Source organism: Chaetodon auriga, chromosome 18 (genome assembly GCF_051107435.1).
Source record: "Chaetodon auriga isolate fChaAug3 chromosome 18, fChaAug3.hap1, whole genome shotgun sequence".
Lineage (NCBI taxonomy): Eukaryota > Metazoa > Chordata > Actinopteri > Chaetodontiformes > Chaetodontidae > Chaetodon > Chaetodon auriga.
In genome coordinates, this window is record NC_135091.1 from 7,966,122 (window position 1) to 7,985,849 (window position 19,728).

Below are 19,728 nucleotides of genomic sequence, written 5' to 3' on the forward strand. Positions count from 1 at the left end.
TGGGGAAAGCAAAATGTTTGTATTATTTCATAAGCCAATTAGCTGCAAGGAGACTCCTCTCCCTGCGTGCCTATTGACCCACAGTCTGTGGCTGCAGTTTTATTGTCTGGGGGTGGCGCTCTATAAAAGATCAATAACAGGCGAGTGATTGGATTATGGGGTAATCAATGCATTGTACTAATATATCACGAGTGATTACAGAGCACTGGCTAATAGGAGGCCTTAGAGAGCTGTAATGACATCACACTCCTGCTGCTGGACAGGAGAATAGCGTGTGTCTTAAATGAAGTGTCGTGCGGATGAAATTATGCACGTGTACGTACGTGGCGTGTGCAGGTGCATTTCACATGTGTACGCATCACTGGGAGTGTGTGTGTGCGTGTGTGTGTGCGTGCATGAGTGCAGGGGGTAGTGTGGGGGTAGATGATGGGTTGATTTTCTTGATTCTTCAAACAGCTGAAGAATAGTACTACCAGATGGTGCGTGATAGCTTGCTTAGAAGAGGCCATCATCAGATTCCTGCTGTAACGCAGTGACAGGGCTCCGTTCTGACGCTGGGTTCGCTGCAGCAGCATATGTGGAGACTGCGAGAATAATGGCTGTGAAGAATACGCAGCTCACATCCTCAGCAATCTTATTTCTTAATGGTGTTTTTATGTGTTTGTCACATTGTCAGAATGAGCAGTGTGTGATAAATGCTGCTTTTAGGGCACTGCTTTTTGCGTGATGGATATATAAACGATTTCCTCTCAATATTTGTGGGGGAGAATTGCCACCAGATGTTTCGCAACACCAGCAGTTCAGATGATTGTGCTCCTGATGTTCATGATCATCAAGTTTTCGATGAGTGAAAGATGAAAAACAACAAAACTCAATTGTGTGTGTTTTTTTTATCTTGTGCACTATGAATCATAGCTTCAAATATCTGAAAATGTGGATATTTCTTTTTTAAATACAGTTTTGCTGCAGGCCTGTGAATACCGTCTATCTCCAAATCATCAACTTTGACACTGTTTTCAGCTTATTTCAGCAGAAGAAATAGGATGATTTTCTCAACGCATAAAGCAACACTTGATTTCTCAGTTTTTCCCTAATAGTGGTGATACTTTCCAAAATTTCCATAAAGGACCAACGGCAAAAAGCAGCCAGCTGGTTAAGTTGTCCATTGTCTGCTCGCCTGAGAGGAGAAACGTGACTGGCAGGCTAATCTTGTTAGACACTTAGTGCCAGAATGCCAGAAAGTAATGATGTAATGATAATGATGATCCTTTTCACAACTAATTATCTGTGTTTATCAACACGTGTCGGGCCATTTACTATAATTGAGTGAGTGATGGCCACCAATCTCTTCTCTGCCTTTCCTTATTTCTTGCATTTAAAAGCTCAGCGATGTCAATATTGTGATGTTGATACACGCTGATGGTGTGCAAGGAGTTTTCAGTTCTTTGTCCACCATTTTTCTCCATAAAGAGAGAGAAAGTCAAATGAATGAGACGTGGTTTAAGGCCTTAAATCCTTCTGAAGGTGTCTCTGTTTGGTTTCTGCTTAGCTGCTTTGTCCCGAGTCTCCTGCTCAAATACGAGGCAGAGGCATCATCTGGTCCTGGAGACTCGCACAGGGGAGCTTTGGTAAAGTTCCTGTTTGCTCAAGAGTTTAGGAGGCTTTTATGTGACAAATTGTAAAAGAGCTATTACAGGACATAACGAGGAGAGATATTTTTAAACAGGGAAGAAAGAAAAAGTGGACGCCACGTTTGGCTGAAGTGGTTCAAGTAAAACTCATTTATGATTTAAAATGTATTTGTATTATTTGTATTAGTTTATTAGTTATTTATTTAGCTAGTTATGTGTTTGTTCCCCTCTCAAAAAATATGCTTATTTAAATATGCTTCTGCAGTGTACAGTTTTCAGTTTGATTGTCAAATTTCTCACATTTTGCTCTGTTTTGAATGTTGTATTTTGAATTTTAATTCTGAATATCATAATTTAGTGATACAGTGTGCAGACCTGTCTCCTCTGTGCCCTGCAGTGACAGATTTTTTTTTGTATTGCTCAAATATAAGGCACACACAGTCTACAAGACTCGGTGAGATCTTCCTCGGTTGATCTTTAGAAGAGAATTAAACTGCTTATTTGGAGTCAAACAGATCAACACCATAACACCGACACAGGAAATTAAATGCACCGTGTGACATCAGACATGTCTAACTTATCTGTATCTGTATGTTAAACCCTCGTCTTCTTTCACATGACATGCACAGCCAGGAGCTTTGATGCCTGTTTCTCGCTGCTGTCATCTTCCTGGCTGTTTAAGTGTCCGTTTAAAAGCTGCTCTGTCCCAGAGGGCTTGTCTTTTACCCGTCAGCCCTGTAGAAAGCACTAATCACCGCACAAAGCTGAGGGAGAGCGCCATGCGCTTGTTAGCCCGCGTCCCAATCTTCTGCCTTGTCCCCCTTTGACATCCACACGGGCACTTAATTCCTCCCTATTATGTTCTTATGTTTCTATAGCCTCCTAATGAGACAAGAAAGGGGAGTATCAGGTTGTGTCCATTGATGCGACGGGCCCGGCGTGTGTTGAATGCGTGTGAATGCATGTGCCGATGCTCTGAGCCATCTGCCCATCACGGGAACATGGCGTGTAATAACAGAATCATGACCGTGGAGATCAGGGCCCCGGCAGGGAGCCTTGTATTCATGGAGCTTTAAAGGCAGCCATCCAACACTGATCAGACACGCCCAGCTCGTACCCCCCTCACCGCTTCTTTATGTGCACCCCAAACCCTCACATACCCCCTGATTGCATCCTCCCAGCGGCATGGGCCTCAGACTCCATGTTGCCAGGGGTGACGTGGCCGCCAGGGTCAGAGGTGCTTGTTGGAGGTGAGCTTCAGACAGCGGGCCCATCTGATAGGACCATCTGGACGAGTGACCTGACATAATTAGTTATTAATTCTCCTCAAGGGGGGAACAGAGAGGAGGTGGTTACACACGGCTAATGCTTGTACTGACTGCGGCTGTTAGCACCAGGACCACAGATGTAACTTGTACTGTTGGAGAGAAATGATGAAGCTACATCGGCTTTAAACCTAAAATGCGCTTTTAGTAAACTTGCATGCTGTGGGATCTGCAATTCTGTGTCAGTCGAGTTGTTTGTCGAGGTAGCGCTCTCAGCCTCGCACATAAGCGGCCAAACTTAAAACAACATGGCATCACAGCGAGGCAGCTGTAATTGAGTTTAAAGCAGAAAATGGCTCAATCCACAGAAGACAGCAGGTTTTGGTGTCAGTGTTGCACAGCAAAGGAGAGAAAAGGCACCTTTCCAGTCAACGCTTTCAATGCTAATCATAAGGGAACATTTTTTCACCAGCAGAATCAGGTGGAGCAGAGCAGAATTCAACGCAGTCGTAGTTTGCTTCACGTCTAATAAGGCCTGCTTTGCTTTCTTGCTTTTGCATACCAGAGAAGTCATGGCCGAAGTATCTGTGCATTTCTATTTGTGTGCTAGTTAAAGAGCGTTCTGATTTTGATTTGGGTTTTGCAAATTCTTTCTGTACTGGCCATCATTTCTTGTTGGCAAATCCATGGGAAGCTGGAAGCTGGAGGTTCGGTCCCTTTCTGAAGCGGTTTGCGAGAGGCATTTTGGAACATTAGGAAATGACGGAGCGAAGTAGAAACAGACGAGGAAAGTGGATACAAAGCAAATTGCAGCAGGACACCAAACAACTCGTGAAATACACTGGACAGAAATTGATTGATGATATATAATAACATAAGACCATAATAGATTTTTCCCTCATGCCGAAGCAATCAGATCATTTGGATTATTGGTGTAACAGAGATAATTATCACCAGCATGTTTACAGTAACTTGGATTTGATCAACGTTCTGCTTCAAAAATCCATCTGGTGTTCAGCTCTTTGTGAGGAGTGTGTAATGTGAATATCAAGGACTATAGCGGTACAGTGTCAGCACCGACCCCTCCTGCTGCTCTGCTCCACCACCGCCGCCGCCGCTGCTGCTGCTGCAGGGGAATCTCCTCATTGGCATGCAGGCGGTGACTTGGAGCTGTGGAGCACCGGCACCCTCTCTCAAGGGACTCGCTCCTCGCTCTTTCCTTTCTCCTTCTTTCTCCTCGTCTGTCTCCTGTGCTCTCCCTCTTGCCCCCCTCACGCAGCTGTCACAATATCTGCTCGCCACGAGTGCTGGAGGGGATCGTAGGAGTGGAAGAGCCCGGCTGATGTGCCACTTTAGAAGCAGAAGATTTCAAAACAGAACGGTTGAAAGGCCTCTCATGAGGAGGTGTTGAATCAATCTTAAGATTTGTGGACGATCTGTAGTGCGCATGCAGCATGGCTGCCAATGCTCGAGGGGATTATTCTCGCATCTCCACAGGAAATCATTTGATTAAGACATGTTTCCAGCGACTTATTGCCCTTACATATCTCCCTAATGAAATAATTTAAGACAATGTAATGAATCACATGAAATCCAGAATGACAGCATCAGAATTCGCTGTGATCCCCTGTTGGCAGAACGCTGAGGTGTTTACAGTAAGATGGGCCGAGCTGCAAACAAACAAACACAAGTCCCTGGCACGAGATGGGGAGCGTTACGCAGAGATGTTGGAAGGAACAATGGCAGACGAGGGAGAGAGAGGAGACATGGATCCTGTGCGGCTCTGTGGATTTGGCAGGAGTGAAAGCAGTGAGAAGAGCGCTGATACCAGCCAGACTCAAGCTGTGGGCAAATCAAGCGTGAAATCAGGAACAAAGGGATTCACAGGATTGGAGGGCATTAGATTCACACCGTCTGAGCCTTGGTGGGGTGTGTGTGTGTGTGTGTGTGTGTGTGTGTGTGTGTGTGTGTGTGTGTGTGTGTGTGTGTGTGTGTGTGTATGTGTGTGAGAGAGAGAGACAGAGCTTAGGATATTGTACTTGTAGTCTTTTTTAATAGCCTTACAGCTGAGGGATTAGTGAGTTTTAAATGAAGGTGGTTTTGTTGCGGTTTTGTAAAAATTGTCATGCTTTTGGTCTGATTTTGATTTAAAAACAAAATTCCTCCTTTTGAAGGAGGCAACATCCCAGCAAAATTGCTTAAAAACAACTGCAATTCTAGGGTTTTATAGTTTTAATACTTTCAGGAGTGTCCTGAGAAGCCTGAATACTGCAGATTCATCTGCTCCAAGCCTTTTAATAATAATAATTTAATAATTTTCTAACATCTAAAATCAGTCATCATACTTGGGAGACACAGCATTTATCTTTTCCTGAAACATCCACTGCAGTAGAACTGTTGTTTTGTCATATTTTTGGGAGAAAACTTGAATGTAAGGAGTAAATGACACCAATCAAAATATCAAAACTAGTAACTTTACACTACGTTGGTTAATTAGATAACAGAAAACAGGTAATAATGAATGCCTGAAGGAACAAAACTCAGTTTGAGTGTGAGATTATAAACCCTGACATCATTGTTTTCTGCTTAAGATAGTCTTTGTGTTTGTAATATTACTTAGAGGACAAGTCTAGTCATTATTGTCAACCAATCCAGGAAAAGACCAAAACCAACAATGAAGTGATCCCACTAACAAGTGTTCCAGCCAAAGCCTGATAGAACTTTTTCCTCTGTGCTGACTGGGACTTAATGCTGTCCAAAACACATCAATGAGCTGCTGCACTGGGTGACGTGTTCCTCACGATGAACCTCGGCCCTGCTTTTATTTTAATCCAGAATACACCCTCCTGCTGCCGTAAATACTCTCTGCACCAAATGTGCAGCTGAAAATACTCCCCAACAAATGTGCTATTTGCGTCAGCCCCAGTGGCATTACTGAACGACAATGCTCAGCTGTTTAAGAATATTATCATGCCCTTTTTAAAGATAAAATGCATTCATGACCTGTTTTTAAAGATTTCTGTGGACAGACAAGCTGAGTGAGTCAGAAAGTATCACCTTTTCATGGGATTTGTTAAACTTTTGCATAAATTATTTATTCAAACTGGTGAAAATTTGAAGAGAGAGTCATCAAATACCAACATTAAAGAGATAATATTATGTATCAAAGCGCATTACTGATTTTTACACTGTCGGTAATTAGCAGTATATTTTCTAATCAGCATTCCCAACTCTGGTGCCGTGACACCAGGAGAAACCTTATTTCCTCTCCGCTTTGCAGAATGGCCTCAGTCTCCTGGCTCAGCCAATCAGATCGACCGGTTGACCTCAATATCCTGGTCCATCCGATCAGAACATCTAAATGTGTGCTGGTGCAACGAGCTCTGCTGCAGAGGTGTCACTAAATGCTCTGGTTCAGTGATTTTCCCAGGTCCTGTGCTGTTTCGCCCTTGGCTCACCCTCATTTGCAGGTGACTCACCAGCAGACGTGCAGGATTTTATTGCTGCACAGTCGAATGGTTGCATGGTTTCACCCTGCGCAGCTGCCTTTCGAGGCAAGATATCTAGAAGATGCAATTTCCAAGATGAAAAAAAAAAAAAAAAAACGTTTCAGGAATTAAACAATTATAAGATGTCCGTTAGCACTCAAAGAGGTCATAAAGTACACAAAACATGTTGAAGCATTTTCCCCCTGCGCTGGGCTGAAGCTGCTTCAGAAGGATGGCTCTTCACGAGCGCCAGGTTGAATTATGGAGGCACTAGTGGGGGAACACTTTAATTGTTGTATGAATATGCAATTGTGCCTCAAATCCTGGGCCTGAAATCAATCAAGTAGACGTTCAGGGGCTATTCTGAGCCGCACCACCTGCACCCTCATATTCTGGTCGTTTGCGAGGTTGGGATCCATTTCTCCTTCACTGCAGTTGTGAAACCCTGTGATCAGGCTCCTGTGGTTCTATACTTTACCTCCATGTGGAGCCAGCCACATGACACAGCCAGCGTCTTCATCTCCTCTAACTGCTAATGCCTTATGGTGTAAACAAAGCTGATTCACTTATGCTTTCTATTTGCAGTAGCATCGTAGTTAAATTAACTGCAAATGCTTTTATTTTGTAGCACTGTGGTTCATTATCAGGGGTTCCTGCGAGTAAGGAAATCATTAACATGTAGCACATCTGTTCTTGCAGTGACATCATAAGAGCCTTTGCTTTACTCCTCATTAATTTTATTCTCACCCCAACATCTGTAGTAAACTTCTTAAACCCTGAAACGTTTAAAGATGCCTCAGTTGTAGTCTAAGAAAGGTTTTCTCACCTGACTTTTTATATTTGGCAGTGATGGAATTTACTGTACTGCAAGTACTGTGCAGGAATACAGTTTTGAACTACTTGTATATTTCCATTTTATGATACTTTCTACTTGTACTTCAGCACATTTCATAAAGAAATATTGTATTAGTACAGTAATATATCTACTCCACTATATTTGTCTGATACCTATAGGTACCACTACATTTTCCACAACCTGACAACCCAAACAATTATCTAATTCTTGGCTTAGCTGATCTATAATAGCATTTGTAAATTATTTATTTATCATTGATAAAACCATCAATTACAAAGCCTTTATAAAGGTTGGAATCAATTTAGCAGACAAAACATATTGTCACCTTGTAAAATATAACAGTATGTAAGGTAGTTTAAATTAGCTCCACCTTGACCAGCCACATGTTATTTAATCAATAATCATTTAATAATATAACTTTCTGAAGTAATGAATAATGAGTAGGCTACTTTTACTTTACACACTTAATGTATATCTTACAGATATCTATGTACTTTACTGAAGTAACATTTTCAGTGCAGGACTTTTACTGTAACGTGGTGGTTGTACATTGTGGTATTGTTACTTAAGTAGAAGGATCTGAGTGCTCCTTCCACCTCTGCTTCTCTTTCTGTTTTCTCAAAGTCTGTGATAAAACTGTTCATTTTCCTCTTTGAGCCTCTATAATCGCTTGTTTCTTTCTATGGGAATGAGGTGGGGCAGAGAGGATGTTGGGTGGGGGGGGGGGGGTGAGGAGAGTGGGGAGGTGTATGCAAGTGTGTAAAGTCTGGGCAAAAGGCCCAGTGTTTGACCGCATTTGTAGCCGACTCTACATGTGAAAGCCTTCAGGGCACATCAGGCAAAGGCCCCAGTGTTTAGACGAAAAAAAAAGGTCTCTTATTATTGAAATATCTCAGCAATAAACACACACTCCCTCACACACACACACACACACACACCCTTCCTAAACGTCAGCGATGTCAACAGCAGAACAGTGTAGTAGTTCTACCTCCTGGAATGACAGCAGCAGTGATATCTGGCAGACCATCACATGGTCATGTCAGCGGTGACTGATGGGAGCTCTGCATCCAGGCCCAGACCGAGTCCAGGTCCCTCTCAGCTCAGACAGCCATGCAGGCAGGCCAGCTCTCCAGCTACATGTGAATAACTTGCATAAATTAAAATACATGGCAGAGAAATTGCCTCTGAGCAGAGGTCAGCGCGGCTAAACGTGCAAGTTCAACTGCTCCAAACAGCAGAAACGTGCTGCTGCAAGCGTATTTAAAACGTGACAGCTCGGTAGTCATACTAGCAATTTGCTGTTGTAATGACTCGTATGAGGTCTTTGTACTAGATGTTTGTCATAATGTCCTCCTTCAATGCGCTCATTCTAGGGCATACCTAAAAAACGTTAAAAAAAATTAAGCTTTTGATATCAGTATTTTTAGCTGTTGTCAAAAAATCCCATGAAAAGACCAACAATGAATTTATCCTACTACTAACAACTAATGTCTGTATGTGAAGCCTGATTATTGTCAGTGTAACAGAGCTTCGCTGTTGATTTATCTTTGCATTATTTGTTTTTCATAGGATTTCTTCTCTTGGGATTTCTTTCTATAGTATGACACCAGACCAGGTTTCAGATGTCTTTAAAAAAACAAAACAAAACAAAACAACAAACTTTATATCATATCTATAGTTATATCTAACTTTATATTTTTCCTGTTTGAAAACTAGCTGAGTATCTTGTGATCCCGTGTGGGATGATCCAAATGTTCTATGTGTATATGCGTATCTATATTTATATATGTTTGTACATCTCAAAATGTGTTGTACAAAGCTGTCTTGATTACTTTCAATGGATGCAGCTACGCAAATCTACAGTATGTTTTCCTGAGGCAGCAGCAGTAGCATTAAGTCAGTGTATTCATTCAAAGCAGCTTTGCCAGATAACAGCTGTACGACAATAATCACCAGAGACAAAAGTTATTTGTTTGCAACTGTATTCAGATTTAAGAGACTTTTTAAAACCAATTAATAAATAATCTTGTCACTTCTTGTCCAAAAGTTCATTGTGTGATGATATTTACATCATAAATTAAATAAGAAACAAAAGACATTCGACATATTTTTAGATAAGTTTCTATCAATTATTTTAACCCTTTTGGCTGTCATGACAACAAAACAAAGACAGAAACGAATGGTTTTCTTTGAGAACAACTGCGTGTGCAGCAGGATTTAGGGTTTTGAAAGCATACTATACATATGCTAATAATTTGGGTAACGGTTAAGTGAAGTAAAAACATGAAAAATGATACTCTGATATGTAAACAATACCGTTGCAGCCACAGCTGTAAAACGATACATACAATGCCTGTATTTAGAGAGCATGAGGAGATTACAAATGAGTCGGTTTTGTAATCTCTGTTTGCGCTCTAAGTGAGGGCATTTCACATATACATTGAAACAGTTTCAAACTGACCCGCATATTTTACACTTTTACATATCAGAAGCATTTTTTCTTAGTTTTTCCACTTCCTTAAATCTTTTCATCTAATGTTGGCGTAATCCAAACACCAAAACTAATTTTATGCGACCAATAAAGATTCTACTCGGACAGAAAAAAAATGACACATACAGAAAACAGCCCACTGACAAATAAATACCAGGAAACACTGACATCTTACAATAGTGAAATGCTCGCCTTTCCCATGTTGCACCTTATGTGTCAAACATTATGCTCTGTTTTCAGGTGAAGGGGCAATGGAACAACACATTTTCTTACTGCCTTTGGCAACAGTGTCCAGGACAGATTAACTCACATGGCCAACGGTGCATGAGACGTTTGGAACAGAAACATTGGCTTGATCTTTAACCAGACTCAAAACTTGGGTCGCCTTTGCAGAGAGGAAAATTCAGTTTGCCGCCATTAAAATAACACTATATTCCTATGCAATGGGGCAACCCTCCACCCTGTGAAGTGGCATACCAAGCGTCAGTTCTTGAACACCAGTTCACATCATCCTCTGATGATATGGAAAAGAGAATGGTATGATACAAAAGCTGACAAACACAAGTTGTGTTGAATGAGCCACCAAGGGAACATCAACCCAGTGCAGTTACCTTTTATTCTTTTTTTTTTTTTTATGGTGCCACTGTTTGTATCAGGCACCTGGTCAGTGTTTGCATGTGCGTAAAGCACCACCTTACTGTAACATCCTTGTTTAGAGAACAGAACCGATGTGCACCCGATATCGTCAGCTCCCGTTGGTTATGATAACTGAGGTGGCCTTGTGTCCCTGCATCTGCTCGGCCTGCATCCTCACATGGGATGCCACGTCATACTGGACTCCTCCACAGGCCAGGCCCGAGTAACTCCGCAGGTTCTCCGGGTCATACAGGTGCTCCAGGGAGTACCCAGTCAAAGCATAGGCTGCTTGCCTGTCCAGTGGCTGCCTCTCCTGGGCTGGATAGATCAGCGGGCTCCCCTGGGGCTGTGGAGGGTGGGGGGACAGATCTGTCTGCATGTAGTCTTTGGCGAGAGAGAGGCCCGACCTGGGGATCCCATCAGAGCTGGGGCTGCTGAGACGAGACAGAGAGGCCGGACTGGTTGTGTTTTCATCATTGTCATGTGGGCCGAGCACTTTGACGCCATCCCGGTGATGGAGGCGTTCAGAGGGGAGGTCGATGCTGGGGGCTCCCGGTCCGCGGCACACCACGCTTGGCATGGTGAGCTGAGAGTGGTGGGGTAGCGAGGAGTTGAAGCACGGGCTGTGAGCTTTGGCGAGGCCTGAGACATCCAGTGGCGCCTTGTGTTGCTGCAGACGGCTCTCTTCCTCTTTGATCATCTGCTGCGTGGCTCTGATCAGCGTCTCCATCTTGCTGGGCTCTCGAGGGGTTGGCCGGAAGTGGTCACCATGGTAACGCTCACCCGAATCACTTGTGGACCCGCCTCCATCTGGTGAACTCACTACACTGTCTTCATCCCAGTGGCTCCGTCCTGTAAAGAGAGTTCAATGGTCACATTTCAAAACAATGAAATCAATGAATTACGCTGTGTTAATAAGTAATTTGATCCTTTCTGCCAGCATTCCCAAAATATGTGTAAACTACTCAGAACTTTATGTGTTGAGTGCACCACAAGCTGCCTGTGTAACGGGTGAAATTCTGCTTTAAATGCACACAGAATCATGCTCTGTTAGACTGAATGTCTTGGCAGAAGCACAGTGGGGGTTGTTTCCCTGTTTGAGGATGTGAAATGTGAAATAACTTGGCTCTCAATTGCAGGCAATTTTTCAACAGATGGTAGCAATCGGCATACTGGCAAGAGACGGCGTAAACAACTTAGCATGTCCCATAATAACATTTGGAAAACAGCTACCAGGAGAAGTTAGGCCAGAGCTATTTTCAGAGACAGATGGTTGTGGTCTCAACCCTAACACCTCACCGTGAATGGCTCCATGGTAGGATGTGATTTCGTAGCCCTCGCTGTTCTCCACAGACGATTTCGGCAGGGAGAGCACGGAGCGCGTGGCGTCCCACCACACCTCTCTTCCTGACTGGGGGGTTCCTAGAAAGTAGCGGCCGCTCTGGCATCGTACACGGTCACAGGTGGTGGTGTGAGGATGTGTCTGGGCATGGGCGAGATCGTCTTCTGATAGACCCAGACCGTAGCACAGGGAGCCTGATTCTGGATACAGTCGGTAGGCACAAGATGCCTCTGCAGCCTCACCGGGATCCAGCAGCTGAGGAGATGCAGAGTCTGTCAGCGGACTCCCGCCCCACTGGCTGTCCTGGTCTGACTCTGAACGCTCTGGGTTGAAAGCTGAAAATTGCTAACAGAAGCACAAAAATCACAGTTCTTAAAGTTTGTGAGTCTCTTTCTAACAATTAAGCCTGCAGTAGTCTCCTGTCTTGATTTAGCTCTATAAAACAGGCTGTTTATTACCTGTGGGTAGGGTGACACTCTGGCTTTGGCCTTGGTCTGGGTGAGACGTGACTTGGTGCTCTTCCTGTCTTCACTGTGACTGTCAGCGTATGGGAAGGCTGGCTTGGTTGGGCTCATTTGGTCCAACGACAGCTGCATTCCCTTATACTCAGTATCCCTTTTGAAACAAACAAAATATATGTTAGGGATAAAAATAAAAGTTTCAACCCATATTTATCCAGGTTGTGCCTTTTTAGCCATGCTAGCAGCTCTAGGAATGGCAACGTCGGTCTGTCAGTCAGTCCACTATTTTGGTCCAGATGGAAATATCTCACCGACTGTTGAATGGATTGCCATGACTTTTACTCTCGCAGTAACACGAGGTTTTATTTGCTTTATTAAGTGAAATGTCTCAACAACTATTCCGTGGATTGCCATGAAATTGCCATTGAAGTTTGGTGATAGCCTGACTTTCATTTATCAGGTCAAAACCTGCAAAAATAATGACATTTCCATTAGCATCAGCTTTACTTTGTTTAGTGCTAATTAGCAGATGTTAGCATGCTAATTTGCATCAGCATGTTAGCATTGTCACTGTTTGCATGCTGACATTACAATCTCACATAGCTGCTAATGTCGCTGCAGAGCTCTGCTTTTGTTTAAACATTCATGAATCTCAGCTGCGCTTTGGCTCTGATTTTTTTTTTATGCAGCGTCTCCTGCGGTCCACTGAGCAGCTTAACTTTATTGGCGATGGATGAGTGCCTTGCTCAAGGGCATGGTGTTACTTGTTCACTTCTCCAGCTTCTCAAAACCTGTGGGCCAGCATTATCTCAAAATAATCTGAGCACCTTCTTTCTTTCTAATACAGCCTTGGTCGTAGTGTTGCACCAAGTGACGTAATCAGTAATTAGTCTGCAGCAGACGTCTTGGCCAATATTGAATATAGATAGCCACACAGACTTATTTTACAAACACACATTTTACGCCATGAATGATGTGAGGTGTAAGAAAATTGAAAACAACATTTAAGATAAGTTCACGAGATTGAGACCTTCCACTTCTGAGAAAAAACAGCAGACACCATGAGAAAAGTTAATCATTCTTTTCTGCCGTACAACCATTGCCAGAACCCGGCAGGAGAGCAACGTAACCCACGGACATGCATGTGCATGCACACTACCTCTGCACGGATCCTCCTCTGCAAGCATCTCATAAAAAACAGTATTTTGTGTAATGCAGGTTTTTTTTTGCTTCTATATGTGCATGCAGCTTGTGCACCATCTTTGACATTTTAACCCACTGTCCTGTGGCTGAACTCAATCCAAGTGTCACTGTCGAGGGAGTGAAAAGGCTCCTGTGTCAAGTGTTCAGCAAACATGAGCCTATTCTTAACTTATCACATCAACAGTATGTAATAGCAGCTGCCTGGCATTTTAAACCCTGTGGCCCATCCCTGACCCTGCACAGCCAGCCTCTTTAATATGACTCTAAATATGACCCATTCTTTATGTACAACACCTTAGGGGAAAGGCTGTGTTTGGATAGCCAGTACACAGTGTGAGTGTTATTTGCTCTTGCAGGTATAGTTGTGGTGGCTGGTTCTGCATCCTATCTGTACCCTGGTTGACTTATGTCTGAGCCAATAATGTTGGGCTTTTGTGCAAACTCAGCTGTGTTAGCCGAATTCCACCTCAGGGTCAATGTCAGAGCACCTCATGTCTGAAATACGCCACCAGCCCACCTCCGAACATGATTTATTAATGGATTCTTGTTGGGCTAAAACGCTGTAGGGCCGTGGTGATTGAATTGCTGTTTGTTTTTTTTTAATGTAGTTGGGTTTTTTTGTGCTCTTGCTAAATGTGAGCCTTTTGGATACTCCTGCGGAAGAGCTAATTATGCGTTTGGAAATTCACCGTCACTTTAATGCAGTTACTTTGTTTTCCTCCTTACTGCATTGAAGAAATCAATACCTGGAGTGCAGCCATATGCATGTGTACACGTCCAGAGACTCACACAAACACACTGTTACACACATGGAAGGACACGCACGCGCACACACACACACACACACACACACACACACACACACACACACACAGAAAGGCGACGTGTGGATCAACCAAACTTAACAAGGAAAATCCACCATGTGCTACAGCTATGAGATAGCTATTGATTCCTAGTTCACCGTTTGATCGATTTTGCTTTCCTTAGACTCCCGATCGATGGGGACAGTAGAGGTTTTTTGATGGGGTTGAACCCTGATGTTTGTCTTGCTGTCTCAAAGGGCCTTAGTGTGCTTTGTGCTCTCATAACACACAACTGCCTGAGCCCTGCCGCCGCAGTATTTGGTGGATTTGTACAGAGAGGCTACAGAGGGATAAAGACAAGGATTTCTCCAAGAGACAAAGACCCATCATATCATAGAGTGAGCTTCTAGCATGGATCATAAGAGTGTATGATATGATTTTACTTAATCTAGTTAAATATTCAGTGCTGCTCCCTCTGCAAACACCATTAAAAATGCAGCTGCTTTTAGCCCAGTTACAGCCCTTTAAACCTTGTGTTATATGTTTACGTAGCTGTAATTTTTGGAATTTCTGTCCAAAATGCAGCCAGTGTAGCAACTTATTATCTGAAATGCATGAGTCACAAGTACAAATGAAAGATTTATAATGCATGAATGATATGCACAAACGTCTCGAGAAAGTATTATAAACAGACCGTTTATTCTTAAGTCTGTTTCTTAAGAGGATAATATGATGTGGGACTCACGTGAGGACATAGTTGACGCTGACGATGCAGTGAGGTCTTGAGGACCGGCTGTTATGGACAATTGTGGCGTAACTCTGGACCCAGACCCAGCCGCCGTGCTTCGCCAGGAAACGATAATACTTAGTGGTGACTTGGCCTTTTACCAGCACTGAAAGAGATAAAAGAATCAGACAGAAGACAGAGATTAAAGTCAGTAACGACATGTGTGTGTGTTTGACATGTGTGATTGTCTGCACGTGGTGACCGCAACAGGTTGCCCGAGCAGTGACTGTCTGACAAAAGAAGGGCAGCCGGCGTGTTGTAAAAGCATAATGGAGAGCAGGCTTGTGACTCACAGAGGTGGTGTGCACAGCGGAGGTGGAAGATGTCACAGCTGTGGACGTGATGGTACAGGGTTTTCTCTATCAGGTCCTGGGGCTCATAACCTGTCAGCTCTGCCACCCTAAGCAGGAATTAACGAGTTGTGTTAAAATATGCAGAGTGATCCAGAGTGTATTTCTCCAAGGAGTTTCTTAAGAGAACTAATTTAACCCCGCTAATGAAAAATGTACGTGCTTTACACTGAGCATACACACAATAAAGACTATGACGTGTGCAGCAAACTGGCTGTGTGTGCACACCTGGAGTCCAGGAAGATGAGCTTCATGTCCAAACTGGCTCGGAACATAAACATGTTGCTGTGCAGTTTGATCTCAGTCACAGCGCTGGGCGGCAGAGAGTGACCCACAGCCACCAAACCCACGTTCTGGTAGCAGCCCTCAAAAGGTGACATGTCCAAACTGTACTGACGGATCTTCAGGTAGCCGCTGCAGTGGATCACCTGTGGTGGGGCAGAGGCACAGTGAGAAAAGGTCTGTAAGACAAGTGTAGTTGATTTGATCTACATTTTAAAAGCATACTGCCTAATTTATGTTACCGACCAGAAATATGGAATTATAATATTAAACATAGAGAAAAAGATATTAAAATTCCTACTATATATTTTTTTTATAGATAAAAATAAATATCACAATCTATGAGGAGCAAGGAATGCCATTTTTTCAGAATCATCAATTTCCATTAAATTAGCTAAATACTTTATTGCAGTTAATTATTTTGCTAATTAATGAACAGTTAATGAAATATCAGAGGGCAGCGACAAAGCTCCGTTGCCTACCTTGTATCCACCACTGGTGAGGCCTGCGTTTCTCTTCGCCAGCACACATTTCATCCGCAGAAAGAAAGAGCGCTCCACTTCATATTCTGAAGGAGGAAAACCATTTTCAGACTGGGTGATTATTAAAAAAAAAAAAAAAAAAACTTTACTAAGAAACTCTGACAGGAGGAAAAAAAAATATAGGCCGTCACTGCGTGTCTGCGTATTTGAAAACGGAGCCTATGACGCACAGGTTTATTTTAAACATGAATGCATTTTAATACTCATCTGCTTTGGTAATAGAATAAATGCACTGTCTGTGTTGTGAAAAAATAAACAGATGGAAAAATATAAAGCGAATTTACTGTTTCGAAATGCATCCTGCAGAAATACATGGTATCTCTATCCGATGCGCATCGGTGCAGACTATATGCACCTCATCCGAGTGACATCGACACATCCGTTGCATTTTTAATAAACCATATTCCTATTCTAGACAGTAACTTGTGATTTAATTACAAATAGACGAGAGAAAGGCGAAGCTTTGGACAGGAAATGTATTTTACCTTGGACGAAATGTGAGTGATAGGGCTGATGTGGCGTCAGGACAGCTGTCATCTCGTCATGGTCGGCAGGGTGGACATACTCATAAATACTGTTCCCAGTCAACTCTACCTGTTGAGAATAACTCAGGTAATTAACAGCGTAGGACTGCCCGGTGGGCTTTGTGTTCTTATTTGCAAAAACATAACACGATGTCTCAGTTTAGCCTTAAAGTGGAGACTGTAAGAATAACAGAACGCATCTGTACAAGCGGACCTGAGACAGTCCCAGATGGACTGATGCGGTCTCTGAAATGTACATGATCTTCCCGTCTGGAGCCACAACAAAGATGAATCCGTCCAACGTCTGCAAAGAAACGACACACCGCAGTTACCTCTCAAAATGCTTCACAGTGTCGGGCCACGCATAGGCCATATCTGCGCGTACACGTCTCTAATACTTGATCATGCTGGCAGTAATAATAATAATAATCATATACCTGCAGCAAATGAGATCCCAGCTCTCTTCCAACATTGTCCAAAGACCTCGTTCGACTTGCATGACCCCAAGCCTCACCTAAACCTGCACAGAGTGAAATAATGCTGATTGGTTGCGGTGTGGCATTAGAATGAAATGGAGAAGATGTTGTTTTTTTTATATTAATGACGGAAAATATAATGCATGTAGTTAGTTCTTATGTAACCATTATTATTATTATTATTATTATTATTATTACACTTAGCCTACTGAAAAAAAAGCAGGACTCTGTCTGTCTGTCTGTCTGTCTCTCTCCCTTTCTCTCTCTCTCCCTCTTTCACACACACACACACACACACACACACACACACACACACACACACACACACACACACACACACACACCCTCGAGCCAGAGGCGTGCCTGTTTAAAAAAAGGCCTATTTAGTGTTAAAGCATTTGCAGCGTCCTTTACTGTCTGTCACATGTTGTGCAGGCTGCAGACATGAACCTCAACAATCTGCCGGTGTTTACAGGCTGCCCAGGCACAAAGTGTGCCTCCTAGAACAACTGCAACACAGACCGCCAGTCTGGAGGGATGGCATAACTTAAATAGCAGGATCATATTTTAATTCATTAGGATTCTCCAGGAAATTCTATTTATTAGTGTTGCTGCTGTTGCAAAAATGCTTAATTTTTAAATGCAACCACAATTATGTCCATCTTTTGATTTTTTTTTTTTGCTCCAATCAATCCCTCAGCGCGGGCCACTATTTTCAGTGTAAGTGGAACAAAGCAAGTAGCCAGTGCTGCTCATTGAAATTCATTCAGTTTCATCAGAAACCTCGTGGAGCTCGGGTATCATCAATAAATTAGGTGTTCGTCTCCCCTGCTGCACATGAAAATGAAAATAGTTCTCCGCTGTCGGACATGCACCTTAATATCAACCCTACAGATGAGAGGACGCACAGAAAAGGGAACTACAACAACCAAAAAAATCCTACTTCACCTGAAGGATACATAATATTAAAAATACAGCTAAGGCGGTTTTTCCTGTATGTGTTTATCATTTAGTCTCTCTTATACATTTTTATGTTACATGCTATCACAGCAAAATCTGCTCCATTCAGCAAAAACGTGGCCATAGGATGTGATTTCATGGCACATCATTAATAGCATTTTTCTTGCACTGCAGAGGCTGTGTAAGACTGTGTGCGCCTCCTGCTTACATGGCTCTCGGTGATTAGAAGCTGTGCAGGACCCTTTTTGTAATTGGTACGTCTTGTTCTCAGTCACGCAGTCAAAGAAACCTGCGGAGACCTGTATAAAAGATGGTGGCACCTCGTCTCCTTTAGACACACTGAATTAAAACCGATCATAATCCATCTGTAAAGACTCCCTGTAGATGGATGGAAATGGCTGTAATGCTCCTATAATATTTCTGTATGGCTTTAAGTGAGTCTGTGAGTCCTCCGCGCGAGTTTATTAACGCTTAAATTTTATTTCATTTTTTTTTTTTTTAAATCTTCCATAACATCACTACAGTACTGTAAATAGGACTTACATTATTAATAATTATAGTATTTTATCCGCACTAACCAGCAGAGTAAAAAATATTTTGTTCCAGCAGAATAATATTGTCTTCTGTAATAGTGATTTTTAAATTATCTATCCAGCTTTTTAATCCCTCATAGAGCCCATTTTTTCCCCTCTAATTTTATATTTACGTGATTTAAAAATATAGTTTGTCCACTTTTCCTTTCCTTTCCTTTCTTACTTTCTGACCTTAACGTCGTGCAGATGCGTTGATCAAGTAAGGGCAGCATTAGTTGGTGAATTAATAATGAAAAAATAAATGAATATCAGTGTATCTGAGCTAAAGTGAGGCCCACAGCTGGCAGGAGAAACGTGTCCGCAGAGTGAAAGCGGTGCGTTTAAGTGCGCTAATCGCTCACCCTGAGGGAAAACGATTCTCATCTTCAGGTAACTTGTTGTCAGTCTTATTATGGAGGCTTTGTCCAGCTGTGAGGTGATGGCCGACGGCAAAGGCAACATTTTGGCCAGTTCATAAAATTCACTGTTCTCCTTTTCCCGTCTAGTCCTTGCGGCCGTTTTGGATTTCTCCTTCATGTCGGCGCCTTTTCACTGTATCCTTCCTGCTCTGAGACGGCGGTGATTCACATCAGCACTTCCACTGATTCCTCTCCGCTTGGCCTCCTTTTCATTGCAGGTTATCAGCTAAAAGAAGTCGCAGTTTTAATATTAACAGCTGAATCCAAAAAACCAAAAAAAAAAAAAGAAAGAAAAAGGTGTGGATATCCCTGGTACTCCTGATGGCGGTGAGTGATACTTCAGCTGGTTGTAGTTAAACCTCCACGGTGCTGCTGCAGGATTTCATCCATGACCTGCAAAACACAGACAGAGAGGAGAAAAAAAAAAGACGTAAGTCCCAAATTCATCATTCATTTCATTTAGCTTTACACTACACGTGATGAAACTGTCCTTTTGTGTTGTTTTGTTATTTTGACGTGTGCCTGATGCAGGCCTGCGCGCAGACACGCTCTGGAAAAACATACTGCACGTGAATTCACACATTAATCACGAGTCTGATTTACTGAAGAGGAAATATAGCAGGATATTCTCTTATAACAG

General features: G+C 42.8%; 1 protein-coding gene across 1 annotated transcript; it reads right to left on the reverse strand.

Annotated features, from left to right (window-relative positions):
• Positions 1 to 10,476: 10,476 nt before the first annotated feature.
• LOC143336467 (single-minded homolog 1-like) lies at positions 10,477 to 19,206 on the reverse strand. The gene is made up of 11 exons (XM_076756665.1): positions 19,032 to 19,206; positions 17,099 to 17,181; positions 16,876 to 16,965; positions 16,623 to 16,731; positions 16,078 to 16,163; positions 15,542 to 15,741; positions 15,257 to 15,363; positions 14,922 to 15,069; positions 12,168 to 12,324; positions 11,667 to 12,054; positions 10,477 to 11,219 (listed from the first exon to the last, which is right to left on the reverse strand). Exons 1-11 carry the CDS (start codon positions 19,204 to 19,206, stop codon positions 10,477 to 10,479), a joined length of 2,286 nt encoding a protein of 761 aa, XP_076612780.1.
• Positions 19,207 to 19,728: the final 522 nt, after the last annotated feature.